General features: G+C 37.4%; 1 protein-coding gene across 1 annotated transcript; it reads left to right on the top strand.

The window, feature by feature from the left end:
* Positions 1-12,294: 12,294 nt before the first annotated feature.
* Positions 12,295-18,840, top strand: LOC137722612 (mediator of RNA polymerase II transcription subunit 33A-like). Its single transcript, XM_068461652.1, has 12 exons — positions 12,295-12,976; positions 13,375-13,485; positions 13,785-14,138; positions 14,346-14,662; positions 14,798-14,889; positions 14,976-15,357; positions 15,527-15,737; positions 15,818-15,932; positions 16,118-16,279; positions 16,444-17,086; positions 17,269-17,475; positions 17,662-18,840. The coding sequence occupies exons 1-12, from the start codon at positions 12,723-12,725 to the stop codon at positions 18,756-18,758; spliced, it is 3,945 nt and encodes a 1,314-aa protein (XP_068317753.1). The 5' UTR covers positions 12,295-12,722; the 3' UTR covers positions 18,759-18,840.
* Positions 18,841-20,579: the final 1,739 nt, after the last annotated feature.

Below are 20,579 nucleotides of genomic sequence, written 5' to 3' on the forward strand. Positions count from 1 at the left end.
TTTAAATATATGAATATACGGAGGAAAATCGAAAATAAATCGATTTAGGGTTATGGAAATAGAATTGGGAAATTTTAAAATTTTGTTCCGGAAATTATTATAATTTTCGTATTTGGATTATTGAGATTTTATGTTTTTTTTTTTTTGAGGCATTATATTAATTTACTTGCATTTAGTTTTAAATTAAACTAGTTACGAAGTTTGACGCTCGGAAATTAATTAATTAAAATTCGTAGACCTTTTGAGGTCACAATTTATATTTTTGAATATAGCTCGATATCACGAACGCGTAGTCATAAACCGTTCATGAAACGGAGTTATAACGAAGAAGTTATTAACGTTTAAAGTCAGTGATATTGGTAATTTTAATTCCATTTAGAAGACTCTAGAAATCTGGAGCAATAAGTTGTGCCACGTGTGTGGCTGTGATGAAAGGAAAATAAATGATGGACGGCTGAGATTGAAAGAAAAAGAATAGAAATGAGGGAAAGGAAGAGGAAAGAAAGGAGGGAAAATGAGAGAAAGGGGGTGCGGGGGACCCCTGACTTGCGAAAGGGGCGACCCGACCTGGTTGGTGTTCTTGCCATTTCCGACGGATTTTAACCCTTTTTCCAGCGAATCCCATCAAACCACCACTTGGGAAACTCTCCATAAACTTCCCTCTTCCTATTACACCCCAAAAATCATGAGATTTGACCTTAAAAATTGGGAAAACACACCGGTGGGTGCACGCGGTGATTGTTCGAAATCCACCAAATTGTGAAATGATGTCATCGAATTACCACTACTAGTAGACTCCCCTTGAGGCCTGGAACAAAGCCCACGCATTGGTTGGGGCCTCAGAGTTGTTTTGGAGTCGAATCAAGGACACCCAAAAACAAGGGTTTCCAGCGGTTCGTGGCCAATTTGAGGTGTTTCCCGGCCAAATTGGACTTGACCGCAGGTATGAAACTTGCTCCATTCATTGAGATCTACAACCTTGTAAAATTTGGTAGTTTTTAGAAATAGTTGAATTTTCCAGCGAGTCGGGTCGATCGACCTCCGCCCGCGGCGGCGCACGGCCAAGGAGCTGATATTGTGCTTTTATGCGAATTTCGTTATTCTAATTATGCTTTTGAGGTCTATCTGATGTGGTTTGAATATTAACACAATTGTGGTATATATATTGGATTAATTGAACATATTCGGTTTTGGTTTGAATTTTGGAAATGTGAACTACGAAAGGCTTGATCCTACTCAAGAGTACGTAAGCAGTCTAGCAGAGGTTAGATGCAGCCTTAAATAATCGAGAATTCATATTTAGATGGAATTTTGATCTAAGAGAAGGAAATGGTTCTAAATTGGAAGTGAAATTGTATGTGTTGCTAAGTGATTAATTGTTATGGATTACGTGGGATGAAGGAAATTATTTGGAGAATGATGACTAATGATAGTGAATTCAAATGTTAATTTAAAGATATGTTTTGACATTTAAGAAAATATGGATAGCTTGTAAGAATTTGAATTATTGACTTAAAGAAATGTGATTAATGGAAATAAATTAACTATGATTGTAAGTTGGGCCTACTAATACTCCCGAAAACATATATTTCGGGGGCGGGGCATGATAGAAAAAAAAAAAAAACTAACACAATACACCTTTAGGGGTACATAGCACCTGTGATGCAAAAATACCTCTCGCACGCACATTAGTGCGTGTGGAGAGGCTAGTAGGTATGAAATTGTGATGGCATTTCTTAGTTACGTTTGACATGGTATGTATGTTCATCGTTTCTTCATCTCTAAAAAAAGTTATATTAAATAAAATTGATAAAAGTCACAATCTATGTGTGTGTTTAAATTTATGACAATTTAAAAAAAAAGAATTAAAATTTAGAATTAAAAAAAAAAGAATAGTAGGAAGTGGGAGAGAGAAAGGAGATGAGTAAAACTATAGTTACGTGTAGGTGAGAAAAGGAAAGCAAAAACAAAAGCTTGTTTATGCGAAATTATTTTAATGTCCATATTTATCTTGTTAATTTTCTTTCAATTAAATATAAAAAGGTATAGTAATAATTTTATTGATTTTTGGTTCACAAACAAAGCTCCATAAATATGCAGTTTAGAAGTTTAGGTTTGCAATACGTTAGGTTGCGCTCAAACGATGAAATAAAATTTGTAAAGGATCAAGTGTTTGAAAGCTATATATTTAACGACTGAAGCTCGGATTGTGACATGTGTAAGATTATTATTCAAGATATTTCTATGCTTTACCAAACTTAAACTTTATCAAGATATTAACTTGTAAGTAGGGGGATGATATCATGATGGTGGTCTTAATATTTATGTGTAGTGTATGTAGTTAGGCCATCATGGGAGATTTTTTTTTTTTTTTTTTTTGAACAAACGATATTATTTACACTAAAGGGGAGGGGATGTGCTTAGCCTCACAACGGGCTAGTAATAATGTAATTACCTAAGACCTCTCACTTACAAGTGAAGAATAATACTATTAGACCGTAGTACTAAGTGACAGACCATTATGCGAGAATTAGATTTGTTAGTAGTCAATTTCATGTTGATATAGAGGCATTCATCGTTAAGAGTTGCTTTTGCCTACCGTGTTGATATAAAGGTCTTTATCGTCGAAATTTGGTTTAGTGGCTCTTTTGTGTCATAACTAGTGACATAAACGTTCTATGTCACATCCCGGCCCGGGGGCGGATCACTTCCCGGACCCGCTCCATCACTATAGCACGATATTGTCCGCTTTGGGCCCTGACCACGCCCTCACGGTTTTGTTTTTGGGAACTCACGAGCAACTTCTCAGTGGGTCACCCATCATGGGATTGCTCAAGCCCCCTTCTCGCTTAAATTCGGAGTTCCTACGGAACCCGAAGCCAGTGAACTCCCAAAAACCTCGTGCTAGGTAGGGATGAGAATATACATATAAGGATCATTCCCTTGGACGATGTGGGATGTCACATTCTATTTGCTTACAATAAAATCATATCAACACAACATACATTAAAACACCTAAAAATGGTCCTGCCAACTAGCAATGCCACCAAGCAATGGAAAGACAATAAATTTAGTAATGGCTAATTGCTTTGGTGGAACCAAAATAGGCAGTGCAGTTGTCTTCTCTAGCACTAGGGCTTAGCTTAGATGTTCATATTTCAAATGAAAGCTTAAATAACGTAAACCACACGTTTGAAGGGATTTATTCATCGTTGAAAAATGACCAAGAAAAAAAAAATAAAAATGATGAGAAAAAAATAGCATCCTCAATGAGTAAGACAAATAAAAAAGAATAATGTGAAGAAAAACAAATTGCTTTACAAGAAAGATAAATGATTTAACAACTACAAGATGATCTAACGGTTAGGGACAAGCTCGAAGAAGCATTCAGAACAGGTTATGGGTCTATTTTGTTGGCAGAATCAATCATATCCATTCAAGACTTCAGGGATCCCAAAAACGTGATGACAAATTCCACGATTACGAGAAATATAAATTAATCGTTCGATGTCGTCTAGTGGTTGTAGATGAATTTCAGGCTCAAACTTAACATGAAACGTCTTGAGTTTGATTCGTGGCGTGTGTGAATCACACAATAATGTCCAATAGGAAGCTGAACTGCCTTTGTATATTGGGTACCCGAAAAAGGTGGACTAATTTGATGAAGTTATCAACTGGTCGCTTTTTAAAAAAAAAAAAAAGGTAAAATGAAAGACTTCCACTTGAAATTACGTGTCTAACTGTGTTTCTTCTTGTTTTTTTTTCCATTCATTAATCGTCAATTCTGCACACGCAATACAATATTTTGGAAGCTTCTAAAATACCAATTTCATGGAATCATGGCATATTTGTATCTGCGGTTTGACTAATCATGTGTCCTTTGGCACTGTTTTAAAAAGTGCTAAAAACCCTAATCAACATTTCTTAAATTGAGCGTGTCATAAAAATACTAAAACTCCTCTCTAATATAGAGATCACTTATAAATGTAAGCGCTTTCATTCGACATATATAAAAAAGTTATTAAAAATCTAAAAGCTTTTTGAAAAAATAATTTGAAACACTGTTGCAACTAAGCACTCACAACTTCTTATGACAGTTGTTGGTAAAAACGTTTTTGGTTTTTAGAAAATATTTTTAGCTGTTTTAGCAACATGTAACTTGCCATTATTCAAGAAGTACTTTAAAATGCTTTTAGGTTTTTAATAAGAATTTGGTTTTGCTTCATTGTAACCAAAACACTTTCCTGCACAAAACAAAAAAAAAAAAAATTGTTGACAAATATGCATCCGACATTAACGATTAACAAATGGATCGTTTGCTTGTGATCCAATATCCTAGTAAATAAGGTATTAGGTTTTCACACATACATTTTGGATTCGAAACTCTCACTCCTCTAAATTATTATAATAATTTTGAATTTTCTCCCTCTTTATCAATAACTTATTATTAAAAAAAAAACACTAAAGAGCCAATGTCTTTTACTTTTGACACGTACCCAACCCCTACATGCACATAAAGACATTGACAGTGACACATAGCAACATGCCATGCAGAGGTGGCTTTTTTTGGGGGGGGGGGGTACAAGGGGAGTGAAAGTTGCAGTTGCAAAGGGCCAAAATTTGAAGGGGATCCCAAAATTTTGCGATCTAATATTATTATGTAATAATGTTCTATATTTAGAAAATGGATCTTGTTAGCATTTTAAAATCTCATTGCATTCTTTATAAGAGTAATTTTTTTTCTTTTTAAATATAAAAAGGTAATGTTAGAAAAACTAAACTAAATGATGTGTCACCAATAGGAAATGAGCACGTATATCAACATTTAAATAATAATCCAATCATCAATTCATATGTCTAATTTACAAAATTTTATCTACAAATTTAGTCTCTCTAACATTACTCAATATAAAAATTTGGAGTATAATGAGATATTCTAATTGTCAATAATAACACCCCAAAAAATGATGGTTTTTCAATTTTATTATAGAATAATGTCATATATTCAAGTGAAATTATAAAGTTAGGGTTTTGAAGTTTTTATCCATGTTTTGTTGTTTAAGATTGAACTGTTTTTGATTATTTAGTGAAGGGTATGTTTGCAGCTTTTTTATTTATGATTAATCACATCTGTAAACTTGTAATCAGTGAGTGCTAAAGTTTGTTTTGATTTAAGTGATTGTTTTCAAACATCAATACATTGTTCTACTTTTTTTTTAAACTATCTTAAGGAGGGGTCTTTTTATAAATTTCGCACAGAGCCCCCGAAATCTTAGAGACGGCCCTGATAACATGCAACGCGAATTGCAGTTGTTATTTCATATAACCAATGACACCAACCTCTCTAACTCCCTTTGCCTTTGCCTCTGCACTTTGCTCATTTTTTTTATTAAATGGTCGTGCAGTTTGGTAAGAGTAGCTCCAGCGTATGCTGGAGCCCGATGGACCAGCGATCAACACAGGGCCAAATCGCCCCAGCAAGCAAGTCCAACCCATGCTGGCGATTAAGCCCGAGGGAGAGGCCCGACATGAGTAGCTGGCCCGAGAGCCCGATGGCCAGGTGACGCAAGGCTGACGTTAAGGGGACATCAGCCATGTTTCTGTGTTTTTTGCGTCAAGCGCGTGCACTTCAAGCGCGCATGGTGGCACGTCTCCGACACGTTTTCAAACGTGGGGCCCGACGGCGTAATTTATGAAAGTTACCGTTGGGGAAGCCACGTGGCTTCTTCACATCCGTTGGATTTCAACAATTACATTTTATGGACCGTTGGATTTCGAATGGTAGAAAAAAAAAATAAAAACTTCATTAATTTTAGCCGTTGGATTTGAGATCAACAATCCATGTTATTCGCCTTTATAAATTAAAAAATAAAAAGTAAAAAAAATCTGAAATTTTACTGTTGTGCCACGTGGCACAATCTGGAGGGCTGGAATTCAAAATTTTTTTAATCCAACGATAGAGATTAATTATGTGAATAAAAAAATTAATTAAAAAAATCCTAAAAAAAATTTAAAAAATAAAAAAAAATGATTTTACTTTTCTATAAATACTTTCCTATTATCTTCTACCTTACACCACAAGTTCATATTTTCTCAAATACTTTCAACCATATTCCAATCTTTCTCTCAAAGTTTCAATCCAATTGGTTTCCAGCAAAATGATTAATGATGCAGGTACGAATTGGACGCTTAATAAAGATGTTACGTTGTGTTATAGCTGGGTTGAAGTTACTCATGATCCGATTATGGGTAATGAGATGTAGTTGCGAGAAATGTGGAGTCTTATTCATACCAATTATCTTGAGAAAATTGGTGGGAAAAGAACCAAAGAATCAATGTCCAGACATTAGAGAATACTTAGCCAATCGTTTAGTATGTGGAGAGACGGCTTGGCACAAGCTAGTAGTAATCTTCGAAGTGGGGAAAATCTAGCGGATCAGGTAATAATATATTATTTATTTGTTTGTACTATACCCAAATTTACATTAGCTACTTTGATTATAATTATTTCTTCTCCTGCATTGTGTAGACACTTCAAGCACAAACTTGGTATAATGCCAAAATCAAAAGCAAAAACAAATCATTCAACCGGTGTGAATGTTGGAATATTGTCAAAGATTGTCCTATTCAAAGGACATAAACACACCAAATAAGATTAGATAAAATTACAAACACACACCTAAAAAAAAAAAAAAAAAACTCACTAAATGAACTTAAAAAACACACCAAATAACAACAAACACCATAAATGAACTTAAGTTTCTTGAGATTGTTTCAATTCTCACTGGTGCTCTATCAAGTCAATTTGTCGGACATTGTGCATATATGGGTCCTGAATCGCAGTATATCGTCGCATGAGCGTTTCATTGTAACGTCCATCCTTTTGTAATGGCTCGTGTTGCACGGGTTCTTCGGTGGCTTCATGAGCACAATATATTTGTGTTATGGAATTGTTCATCATGTCTGGATTATATTCATCAACGACATCATAATTGTACTCATCTTCCACAATCATGTTGTGAAGAATGATGCACGTCATCACCCCTGACAATCACCCAACGAGCTTAGAGGATACCAAAACAACACTCCACATTCTTCATACACCCATCTTGACAGCTTGCAAAGTGTTTTTCCTTTGCACTTCGCAGACGTGACATTATTTTGACAAACGATGACCACCTTGGGTAAATGTCGTCTGCTAGGTAGTATGGTCCGTGGTACTTATGTCTGTTGACCCAGTACGTGACTTTTGCTGTTTTTCCTTGCAGGACATTGTTGAATATTAGGGATTGGGCAAGGACATTGAAGTCATTTTGAGCCCCTGGAACATCGAAAAAAGCGTAACAAATCCATGTATCAAATGATGCCACTGCCTCCAAAATGATACTTTTTGCTCATTTTCTGTCTGCATAAGCTCATTGCCATGCACTTGGACAATTTTTCCAAGTCCAGTGCATACAGTTGATGTTTCCAATCATCCCAGAAAAACCTCGCATCTTGGCCTTCTTCAGAAGCCTTTGCAAGTCCATCTCAGTAGGTTTACAGAGGTACCCTGCGGTGTAGAGAGATTCGATTATGGTGCAAAACCTCATTAGGGACTCAAGAATGGTTGACTTCCCTATCCTCGCTATCTTATCCACTTGGTCTGCAGATGCTCTATATACAAGTATCCACAAGACAACAGTAATTTTTTGCTCAGGAAGGAGAACCATAACACCAAAAACATCATTCTTTTGCACAAAGTAAGAATCATGGTTGCAAACAGCAATCGTGATTTTGTTGAACAAATGTCGTTCCATTACAAAACGATGTCTAAAGTACGTATCAGGAAATGCACTGTTACGGACAGAATAATCGTCCAAGAGATATGTACCTCGTCATTGCCTACTTCAATCAAGGTTTGTGGAACGACTGGGCCTGCAGATCTGAGCCACAACTTAGATGACTCAATGAGAATGTGAGGCACTTTGGCTTCTTGCTTCGTCATCTCTCATTCTATGCTCCTCATCCTTTTCGTCTTCCATCTTATTTTGAGCCACCTGGAGATTGAATATTTATTTCCCTTGCTTAAACAATTCTTTCTCTTGTTCCTCAATTTCCCACAACATCCTTAAAGAATAAAACATTGTAAGAAGGAAGCATAAACTATGAATAATGACAGAAATTTTAATTTTGGTGAAGAAGGAAGCAGAAACTATGAATAATGATAGAGATTTTGATTTTGGTGTGTGATTTTTGGTTTGGGATGATGGGTTATATGGAGGAAAAAGAAAGGATTAGGTTGTAGATAATGCCACGTGACATGCCATCATTCGTTAAAAATTTGATCGAAATTCATCATCAAAGGTTGTTTTCAGATTGTGACATGTGAAACGACGTGATTGGTTAAAAATCTTATCGGAAACCTATCCTTAACGATTCTGAAAAGCTAACGACACGTGGCACGAGGGCGTTGGATAAATATCTTATCAAAATCTATCATAAAAAATTATCTTATCGGATAATAACATGTGACACAACGAGAACGATTGAAAATCTTATCCGAAATTACAAATAAAATTATTTTGTATTATTTTATAAAATAAAAAAAATACTAATATTTTATTGCTTATTGTCATGGCTATTCAGTGTAGAGGTGTAGATGCAAAAGACAGTTATTGTTCATTAGAGGCTATTCAATAGTGACTTACCCTAAGGGGCATTTGCAACGCTGGAGTTGCTCTAAAGGCAAAATCTTCATTGAGGGAAGGTCGAAGATTTGGAGGCGGTAGGTTGCACTGCCTGGTGGGTTCATTTTATTCGACAAGCAAAAGAAAGAATTGGTAAGAATCTTTTTTATTGAATTGGCAATTGGGCTTGAAATTTGATAAGGTGACAACTTTTACAGTACAAGTATAATATAAACGTACGTATTAACTATAGAATTATCAAAAAGATGGGCCAAATGTCCACTTTTAACAACATTGATATTGTTCTCAACTTGGTAATTACCACTTGCATAATCCGTCAGGTGTGAGGTTTAATCACAAAGGTGTTAGTTGGAATGGGGTTAAGATATTTAAACTCTTCTTTTCTCATTGATACGGTCGATGTGAGACATCTCATTGATACGGTCAATATGGAACATTTCAACACCCCTTCATGTGAGATCCAATTAGTGGGTCACACATGGGAGATTCACACATCGACAACCACGTGGAGTCAAGGGGACTCACCCTACACGTGGGGTCAAGGGACCCACCATCATCGCGCGATGCCAAGGGGACTCACCCTACGTTATTGTCCTTAACTTTTTAGTTGTGATAGAAGACTAATTAATTTTTTCAACATCTTTTGGTTGACAAAGAGGGTTCTATTAATATATAGTTTAGATTTTTCTTTACTAACGATAGTTAATAAGTTAAATTGTTAGTTGTTAGGGAGAAGGGGTTTTAGTAGAGCTCAAACACACACCACGGTGTATGTGTATAATTGTTTTCTGCCACATGTAGGTGAAGAACCAAAAAAAAAAACAACAAAATTTAATTTATGTGAAATTACATTACTACTCATGATTTATTGTGTAATAAAAGATCAAATTATCTCTTTGCCCTTTTTTAATTGACAAAGAAAGTTATAAGAAGTTTAAATAAAATAGGATTTTTATCGCAAATGGTCCATAAAATTGACCCACCCATCAAGATGGTCCATAAAATTGAAAATCAATCAATATTGTCCCTGAAAATGAGTGTTGCAAATCAATCTAATCCTTCTGTTACAATTCCGTTAAAAATTATGTTATGTGATGACATGACATATAACTGGATTCCACAAGTTTAATTAAATATTGCCATGTGGATTAAAAATATTTAAATAATTAAAAAGAATTTTTATCTTTTGTATAATTAAATACTTAAAAAAGGAAAGAAAAAAAAAGAACACATCTCCTAGTCCTCCTTCCACCTGAACACAATCACATCTGCACTAATTCCTCCTCACAATTTTAATTGCTAATGCATCAACAACTTTGAGAAGTTTGGTGATGGAATTGATATAATAAGCCAAAAAATTAGCTACTGCTTCTCCACTCCCGTCATTACCTCCTGCAGCATCGCGACCACCTTCTACACCAGCTGCCTGTCCTCCGGCTACGTAAGAACCCCCACCAGATGCTTCCCCACCACATCCATCAAAAGATTCTCCCCCTCCCTAATCTTCCCCAACACCTCCAGCAGAAGCCTCACCGCCACCTCAATCCACGGAGTCCCCATCTCCTCCAGCTGATGTCCTGTCCCCTTCGTCCGATTCTTCACTAGCACCATAAGGAGAAGCACCAGAATAATCTCCTCCATGCCCCACCGTCACACCTCCTCCATCTGGTCCCAAATATGGTCCTCCACCAGCTGATAACTCACCCCCTGCACCCACGGTGCAATCACGAGCTCCTTCGGTCCCTTCACCTGCTGTTACTTCTCTCCTTTCATTTCCCCATTAATTGAGAAATTAATTCAATGAGAAGGGATTTGGGCGTGGTTGTGTTCGGTTGGGAGAGAAGAAAATGAACACATCTTCCTTTTTTTTTCTTTCCTTTTTTAAAAGTTTTTAATAATACAAAAAATAAAATTATTTTTAATTATTTAAATATTTTTAATCCACATGGTAATATTTAATTAGACTTGTGATACTTATTTATGTGCCATGTCATGATTGTCATCATATAACAAAAATTTTAATAGAACAAGATTGTAACGGAAGGAGTAGATTGATTTGCGATATCTATTTTTAGAGATAATTTTGATTGATTTTCAATTTCAATAATCATCTTGATAGAATGAGGTAATTTCAAAGATCATATAAAATATAACCGTTGTGCTGCATTTGTATTGTAAGAGTCTTTCATTGGCAGTAGATTTGTAAGAAATGATTTGATTCATTGGCATTTGGGCTTGAAATTTGAATCAAATGATGCGTTGTATAGAAAATTTAATGGTATACAACTTAGTTTGACGTCTATGTCGATGATACAACGACATATAACGTTAAATAATAGAAGTAAAACTGAAAATACTATTAAAACTGACTTTTGCTTCTTTCCTATCGACCCTTTCTATTTGTTCTGCTCGCGTCTGTGTGCCCGTTGCACCACCTATTCAGTAATTGATTTTAGCCCTAGAGACGAATAATTGACGAAAAAAGAGGATTACGAAAGCAGATGTAGAGCAGAGGTGATAAAATTTGACGGAGAAGATAAGGGAGAGCTGAGATGAGATTGGGCAGAGAACATATGGCAAGGAGAAAAAGTAAAAGAATTGTTTTTAATAGAGATAACAAATCAAAATATTACGTTGTTAATGAACACATATTAAGATTGATTTAATTTGATTTCATTTTACATAATTATTATCATTATCAATCTTACCTCTATATCATATTATAATAATATCATATTAAATAGTTTTAATTGATACCCATTAACAACATAATTGATCGATTTACTACTTGTACTTTTAGAGAGAGACAAAAGAGAGTCCCGAAGGATGGGTGGAGAAAAAAATGGAGTGGAGAGAGTAAAAAATTGCTTCTAGAGAAAGATGGAGGAGAGAGAAATGGAGTGGAGAGAGAGCAAAAGAATTGCTTCTAAAGAAACTGGGTGGAGACAAAATGGAGAAGATACGAGTATAAGAATTGCTTCTAGAGAAAAAAGATGGAGAGAGTAAAAGAATTGCTTCAGCGATGACAAAGAGATGAAAGAGTCTAGAAGGAAAATAAAAAGAAATTTTAACAAAAAGTTCTCGATACTCTTCATTTTAACGAAAAAATTATATTTTTAAACTAAAAAGTCAATTATAGTACTATTCATTTTCACTTTTTTTTTTTTTTTTTGTCTTTATCGTTAAAAATTAAAGTTTTTAAGTTATTTTCATTAGTTTTCTTAAAATAAAATGATGAATAAATTATAATCAAATCTAAAAGAAAATAAATTTGTAAATAATAAATACACTAATGTATGTTAAAATAGAGAGTTTTTGTTGAAGATATTAGCATATAGACCCAACTAATCGATGAACGCTCGAACCGAACTCTCCCAACTTTTTGGGTACAAGGAAGCAGGAACCAATTCGAGTAATCGATCACTTTGTTTAGAAAATCTGCCTCTGCACAGATTTTTTGCTTATTATTTCGTGTGAATTAAACAATGAAAAATGTTAAAAGAGATTTTTTTTTTAAGTAAGATTTTTTTAATAAACTCTCCGTCATTTTATATTTTTATTCAAATATTTTATAACGTTGGAACGAAAATTGTTTGGCATTGCTGTGTCATTTTGACCCTTACTTTCTACGCGTTTCAACAGTCAAGCTAACGTGCTTTTAACGAAGAGTTGGGAGGAGGAGTCTATGAATTCAAAGGGGCAGCGGCAGCGCCTGGTCGTTGAAGAGATTGGTCAATAGCACCAAATCTTCCGCTGGCTTGGGGTAAGTGAGGTATTTGCTCACGACTCAACGGTGCCGAAAGTTGTAGAAGCTTTTCTCATACGTGGAGAGAGTTTTAGTTTGATTAGGGCGTGGATGAGGTAGGTGCTCCTACATCTTTGCACACAAAATTGTAAATACCAATATTTTATTATTATTTATGTTGCGTGAGCGACTGGGAATTTTTAACTATAAATTTGAGAAAATCCAAAACAATATGAATTGGATAGAAAAGGGAGGAACTTTGCTGGTGGGGTCTACTGGAATTTGGAATGGGGAGTGAATTGCAGCGTCGGGTGGCGGAGCTGGTGACGGCGGGGAAGCAGAGGGAGACAGAGAGCCCGGTGGAGTGGGCGGTGGAAGTGGGGAAATGGGTTGAGGCAGCTCCGAGCATTGAGTTGGGGGAAGTGTTGGTTTCCCAACTCTGCTTCCAACACAACCGACCATCCCTTTGGAAGTTTCTTGACATTGCTCTCTCCTCCGGCCTCCTCTCCCCTCTCCATATCCTCTCCATGCTGTCTTCCAGGTACTCACAAAATGTACTTCTAAGTAATTGCTCCATAGATCCTATATCTATCGATATGAAGAAGAAATCATGTAAAGAAGGGGATTCTTATTTGCACAAAATGGTAATTCGAACTTGGAACGAGCATGAAGAAATTAACGATACTTCTTTATCTTTTGAGTTGTTTTGCCGGATCGGTCGTGCTCCTCACTTCCCCCACTCGCTCCTTTTTTTATTAGTTTCGTCTAGCGATTTTGACACTCAACTTTTAGCCGCATTCGAGTGCAGAAAAGATTATAAAATATTCAATTTGGAGCGCATATGGCTAAATGGGGTGAAATTCGCTACCCGATTAGCACATTGACGTTGTTATCATGGTTTTGTTTGATTGCTTCTTTTTGTGTGCTTTTATGTTGCAGGGTGATTCCTCATAGATGGTCGCAACCAGAAGCTTATAGACTTTATCTTGAACTCCTAAGGAGATATGCATTTTCATGTGGTCCACTTTCTGGTGATGTTTCCAAAGAAAAGTGAGTGTGCCAAGCTTATATTATGCTCTATTTTGATTAATTTTCTGTTTGCCTAATGCCATTGTGGTTTAGATGGTTTAATTTTGGTGGAAAGTTTGCATCTTGGTTGGTTAGATGGTTTAATCTCTATGCATTTTCGAAACTAGGTGAAAATTTTCTGTCTTGGTTTAGATGGTTTAGTTTGGTTTCGTTAGCACAAGTGAAAATGTTTGGGAAAAGGAATACCGACATTGTTAGCATGGTTTTTGCACTCAATCAATTAAATGAACTGCTGAAATTTTCATTCTTCTGTCCTTCAGGATAACGGAATCCATTGATGTTGCCCTTGAGCTTTCTCAGACTTATAAGGTTCATGTTGTGGAGCTTGGACATGCCTTGGTCTTGTTCTTTTTCAGTGTAATCAGTAGCTTGATTGACAGCACGTTGGATGATTGGGGATTCAAAATGACATCCCGAAAGAGGCCGAGATCAGATTTCGGAGGTGCAGACTACAGAAATATGGAAATTGATTCCAGAGAAAGTCAGAATCTCAAAGTTGAAGAACATCGTGAACGGATAAGGAAAATGAATTCTTTTTTGGCCATAGAGGTGCTGGCGAAACTAACTGAAAGCAGAAAAGCTTTGGTTCTGCTTCGACTTGTTCACTTGAATATGTAAGCCTCTCATTCATAATATTTCTCACCTTCAGTTTGCAGATGCTGTCAGAATCCAACCGTGCAATATTGACAACTCACACTGTTTAATAATTTTCTTACATTGCTGTGTCAGTGAACCAAAAACATTCATATGAAAAAGGATACATGTTGATAGTCGAGAGACTAATAATAATTTTTTTTTGTCTAATCCACATCTATTCATAGGCCTGAAATATTCAATGGCCTCCTGCAGAGGCTACGATTTCTCGAAGGACGTCATCGTGCATCGTCAGATTTCAGATCTGCAGTGGAACCGTTGGCAAGATTGTCTGCCAACATCCAAAGAGTCTCTGGTTTTAAATACCAGTTAAATAAGCACCAGCTCATTGGGGTGCTTCTTGATAATGGATCTCAGAAGCCAGTATTCCACTGCAACTCAGGATTTGGTCATTCCACTTGTTGGGTCCGTTTCGATATATACATGGAAAATGCAATGGATGGGAAGCAACTTTCTATTAAATCAGTTATTGATATACTTGCAGGTAAAGTCCTTTTGAAGAGTCTCAAATGAATTTATATGTATGCATGCCTGCATGTCTGACTTTAGTTCCGAGTGAATAAAGAAAAGAAAACTGCAAGAAATTCAATTAATTCCTAATTTCACTGACCCAGCGCAGAAGGAATCAAGACGCTGCAAGTATTTAACCAGGCAAGCTGGCAAGAAACCTTCCTAGCACTCTGGCTCTCAGCCCTTCGACTTGTGCAACGAGTTGAGACTACTCCATGTCAGCATATATTTAGAAAGGAAAAAAACTAGCATAGATACTTAATTTCTCCTTCATTCTTCTTTTGCAGGAACGTGACCCTGTTGAAGGCCCTGTACCACATCTTGAGTCCCGTCTTTGTATTCTTCTGTCTATTGTCCCCTTGGCCATTGCTAACATTTTGAAGGATGAGACCAAAATGAATTCCTCTTCTATTCAGGGAGATACTGTATCTGGGAATACGGAGAATGGATATGGACACAAAATGGGTGGTAAAGCTAATTCGTCAAAGAAACAGGGCCTGATTTCTTCTCTCCAGGCCCTTGGAAACTTCTCTGGCCTCTTGTGCCCTCCTTCATCAGTGGTTGATTCAGCGAATATTGCAGCAACAAAATCAGCTCATTTTGTACGTAACTCCAAGAATGAAAAGGATACAACAGGAGGCAGTGGTGGTGACGTCTGTATCAAAGCAGGTTTATTTTAGAAATCTGTCTCACCACTCATTTTGATTTGATCATGATTAATGGATGTTTGTTTTAGGCGTGGATCTCATATTACAGAAAAAGTGTAAACATGCATCCCTCTACTGTCTCTGAATTTGGTTCCGGTAATAATTTTGCCATTGCCTCCCATGTTTTTCAGGTGGTGACATGAGGCATCTTATTGTGGAAGCTTGCATTGCAAGAAATTTAATTGACACATCAGCATATTTTTGGCCCGGTTATGTGTCTGCGTCCACGATGTCACCATCAAACACAACACCAATTCAAAAATCCCCTTGGTCAACATTCATGGAAGGAGAACCACTGAGGGATTCCCTAATAAACTCCCTTATCACGACACCAGCTTCAAGGTAAAATGAAAAACATCTGAAATTAGTATAATACGAGCTGATCTTTAGCTGATTATTTTCTTCTCTTTCTCCTGTTCAAGTTTAGAAGAGATAGAGAAGTTATATCATATTGCACTAAATGGGTCTGATGAGGAGAAGTCAGCCGCTGCAAAAATTCTATGTGGTGCATCTCTCAGAAGTGGATGGAACATTCAGGTTGAAAATTCATGCAGTAATGCTGGAGATTTTACATTTGACTATTTTTCAAGTCCTATTTTTCTCAAAGAGCCTAATGGTGCCTTTTAACTCATGTCGTTCTTCAAATTTGACAATGGTTTGGCTTTTAAGAAAATTATTATTAAGAGAATTACGTTTGGATCCTTGAACTTTGCCGCTTTCAGGAACATGTTGTGCGCTTTGTGGTGAAGCTTCTTTCTCCTCCTGTACCTCCGAATCATACTGGACCAAGAAGTCACTTAATTGATTATATGTCAATGCTGAGTGCCCTCCTTTTCGGAGCTTCCTATATTGATACAGTTCACATCCTTTCTTTGCATGGTAAGGTGAGTGAAATAGTCTCATGGTTTGTATATTGATATCATAGAATTACTTAAACTTGGCATGTGTTTCTTCTCGTAAAGCCGTTCTTTGTATTTGATTTCAAGTAAGTCATATGAAGTTGAAGTTCTGGCGTTTTTATGGCTCCAAAAAATCTCTATTCATACAGGTCCCGGAAGTTGCAGCTTCTTTAATTCCGCTTTGTGAGGTCTTTGGATCACGTAAATCAAGCATGGGTGACGAGTCCTCCATTTACATGGTCTTTTCTTTGGCATTTCTTTTTCTATTTCGTCTATGGAAATTTTATAGACCACCTCTTGAGCAATACATTACGGACAGAGGAGGACCAGTTGGAGGTGTGCTGACGTTGGAGTATCTTTTGTTATTGCGCAATGGCCACATTGCACCTGCCCGGAATGAGACAAACGGCAGTGGGGATCAACTTGAATCGTCATCTGTGGAAGCTATGTACATTGATTCTTATCCAAAATTACAAGCCTGGTACCGTCAACACAAATCTTGTACAGCTTCAACACTTTCCAGTCTCTCTAGTGGAAATCCTGTCCATGAAGTTGCTAATAAGATATTAAGTATGATTTACTGGAAAATAACTAGAAGTGGGGCACCATCAAGTAACTCTTCTGGACCATCAAGCGCCAGTATTAGTGGCTCCCCTGCAGATACTAGAAAGGATGCGTGTCAGAGACCAGTGCTTACTGCTTGGGAGGTATTGGAAGCCATTCCTTTTGTCCTTGAGGCCATGTTAACTGCTTGCACCCATGGCAGGCTTTCATCTCGGGACCTGATAACAGGTTAGTCGGATGCTACTGCACTTGTCAGTCGAAGCTCATTAAATGGTTTTAGCTTTTGTTTCTAAATTCGGCTTCTTTCATACAGCTGATGGATATGTAACTTTATGGAAATTAGGATGTCTAGTTTACTTCTTAAATTTTAGATGAAATTCCTTCTAATGATCCCTTAAATGCTTTTGCAGGCCTGAGAGACCTCGTTGAGTTTCTGCCCGCTTCTCTTGCTGCCATAATTAGTTACTTCTCTGCAGAAGTTACTCATGGTATATGGAAACCAGTGCCTATGAATGGAATAGATTGGCCTAGTCCAGCAGCGGTTCTTCAATCAGTTGAGTCTGAAATAAAAGAAATACTCGATGCTGTTGGTGTCAATGTTCCGAGCTGTGCCTCTGGTAATTAAACTTCGTTTGTCTTCATATTCTTAGTAGGATTCATTCTGATAATCCTATTATGGTGCTATAGCTCACACACAGATGCTCATAGAGATTGATAATGATTGGTTCAACTTATGTAAGGTCATACTCACCGAAGGATATCCTTTGCATTTCCAATACTAAAACCCTTTTATTGCCATGCAGAGCTTTCAACTGCAACACTCCCACTTCCACTGGCTGCTCTTGTGAGTTTAACCATTACTTTCAAACTTGAGAAGAGCGTTGAATACATCTATGCTGTTGCTGGGTTAGCCTTGGACAGCTGTCCATCGGGTTGTGATTGGCCTAGCATGCCTATTGTAGGCTGTTTGTGGGCTCAAAAAGTCCGCCGCTGGCATAATTTCATTGTTATAGCAACTTCTCGCGCCATATTTAGACAAAACAAAGATGCTCTTGCGCAGCTTCTGAGAAGTTGCTTCTCCTCATTTCTTGGCACGCTCCATGTTTCAACCTCTTCTTTGTCCAGTCAAAGTGGTGTGAATGGTCTATTGGGTTTTACTGTCACAGATATTAATGCTCGTCCTTTCGTGGCACCTGGGTTTCTATACCTGTGCTCTTGTCGGACAATACATGTTGTCCAACATGTGAGTGATGTGATTGTAGGAATAGTAGCAGAGTATGCTGTGAAATTAGCCACCAGATGTGCAAGCACGGATTCCCCTCGCTTGAATTCTAGTCAGGTATCACAGAGCCTATCCATTGTAAAGATAAAGGAAGTGGCCTCACTTGGTGCAAGTCTCTTGTGCGTGGCAGGCGGAGTCCAGCTAGTTCAAGAACTGTACCGGGAAACCATCCCAAACTGGTTGCTCTCATCAAAGGAAGAGAGACTCGGGGAGGTGAATGCTGTGTCTTGTGTAATGGAGGGGTATGCAATGGCATATCTGGTGATTCTGTCCGGCTCAATTGAATGGGGCATCGGAGACAACTTGCCGTCATGGGCACACTCTAGAAGAGCCAGGGTGGTCGGGATCCACATGGACTTTCTGGCAGCGTCATTGGAGGGGAACATATCACTTGGTTGTCATCCAGCTACTTGGAAAGCTTATGTTTCTTGTTTGGTGGGTTTGATGGTGAAATTTGCCCCGATGTGGATACGAGAAGTGAAGGTGGAGACGTTGAGGAAATTGGCCGGCGGATTGAGAGGGTGGCATGAATCTGAACTGGCCATTTCGCTTCTCGAAAGAGGTGGGGCGTCGGCCATAGGATCTGCCGCGGAATTAGTAGTAAATGTACTGGATTGAGTCTGAAATCAAACTTTTTTCAAGATGTAGACATTTTTATTCACTCAGTAACATTTTTATAGGGATTTAGCCCGGAGTACCACCACAACATCGCCAACATAATGTTGTATTGGTTGGACCCGTTCATGATCGAGAACACTGATAGTGCTAGCTTCTCTACTACAAGCAGTAGAGCTCGTTAGAAATGTTGTTTCAGTAAACGTGATGAGTCAATAGAGTACCCAGTCGGGAATGGGTGTCCGTGGCTGTGTGCGCACAACCCGTCCACCCGCACACTGTCTATCTGGGAGTTGGACGACGAACAAGATGTTCAAACGGTCATGATCCATGGAGGAGCTGCCAATTTGTTATTGAAACTAAAGTGATTGGTCCAGAGATGGTACTGTTGTTACGCTAGTTTTTGACCCGAGCAATGAGGATATTTTATTTGTGCTTATGACAACAGACCTTATCGAGAGACACATTGTCAGGTACAACATTCGTACCTGACAACGTGTGGCCGACGCCAATCCCTCGACCACCACATCATGTTCAGCGGCCGAGCCCAAAACTCCCCCGCCTGATGGTCATTTTGTTCTTGCACGATGAATATCCATGGTGCAACAGTCATTTTGTCCCATCATTGGCGTCGCCGTCCTCTGCCTTTTTTTCTTTTATTTTTAGTATTGTTTATTCAAGCGATAGTGGGAAGATAAAATCGAATAGAGAACATCGATTGCAATAATAAACACTCTTAAATCTTAATCACTTTGAGCTATAAGTTCATTGCATCTTAGTTTGCCTAAAACCTTTGAAGTTGGGGGGCACCAGACCCCCATATGGAACCAATGCTCAGGGCCAACTAAATTTTGCTCCAACTTTACAAGGTGATTTTCGAAATGAGTTGTTCTCCGTTGAATTTATGACATGGTAGATACGCAACTCGTTTGTTTTTTTTTACTGCCTAGAAGCTACCCTTACAACATTGAGATAAAATTGTGCAACTAGTTTACGTTTTGGGTAGGAAGCATCGATTGAGGAGAAGCTGAAATTCTGTGAAGATTATTTTTGGGGGATCCAGAAGGGGAAGCCTTTAAGGGAAGGGATTTCTATTTTTTTAAAAAAATAGGAACATCCTCTTAATCGTTAGATTTGACTTTATTGAAATCATGTGATTGAGATTCTGTGGCCTGTGATTTAATCTCAATCATATAATTTCATTAAGATCAAATCTAATAATCAATAAAGTGTCCTTATTTTTTATTGAAAAATGAGAATCTTTTCCTTTAAAAGGTCTGATCCAGAAGAACTGTGATTTTCATGTCAATTTATAAGGTATTATGTACGGCATGTCGTCAAGTTAACCAATGACCAAAAAGTCAAACGTCCAAAATGCAAAAATTCATAGTGGAATCTGAGAAAAGTAAACCTTGTAATAATTTCGACTAAAAATGTGGTCGTCCCAAATGCACGCACTTAGATTTCGTTTGGCAGTTTGGACTGTACTGACTATTTTAATAAAATAGGATAATATATCATTCGATAGTACTGACTATTTAGTCGGGCGTACTGACTATTTAGTCGGGCGTACTGACTATTTAATCAGGCATTTGACGCAGTACCAGATTAAAAACAGGATTTAAAAAAAAAAGTCTATATACTTTTTAAGAGAATAAACAAATTAAAGAGCACTGATAAGATCTATTCTCAGTTAAAAAAAAAAAAAAAAACAAACTCAATTCATCTTGGACTTGTTTTTGTCAAGGTTCTAAAAAACGTTAGGCGCTAGTCGGCGGCAGGCTGGCGCCTAGCGCCTCAACGGCTAGGTGCATATTGACACTT

The sequence above is a fragment of the Pyrus communis genome, chromosome 17 (genome assembly GCF_963583255.1).
Source record: "Pyrus communis chromosome 17, drPyrComm1.1, whole genome shotgun sequence".
Lineage (NCBI taxonomy): Eukaryota > Viridiplantae > Streptophyta > Magnoliopsida > Rosales > Rosaceae > Pyrus > Pyrus communis.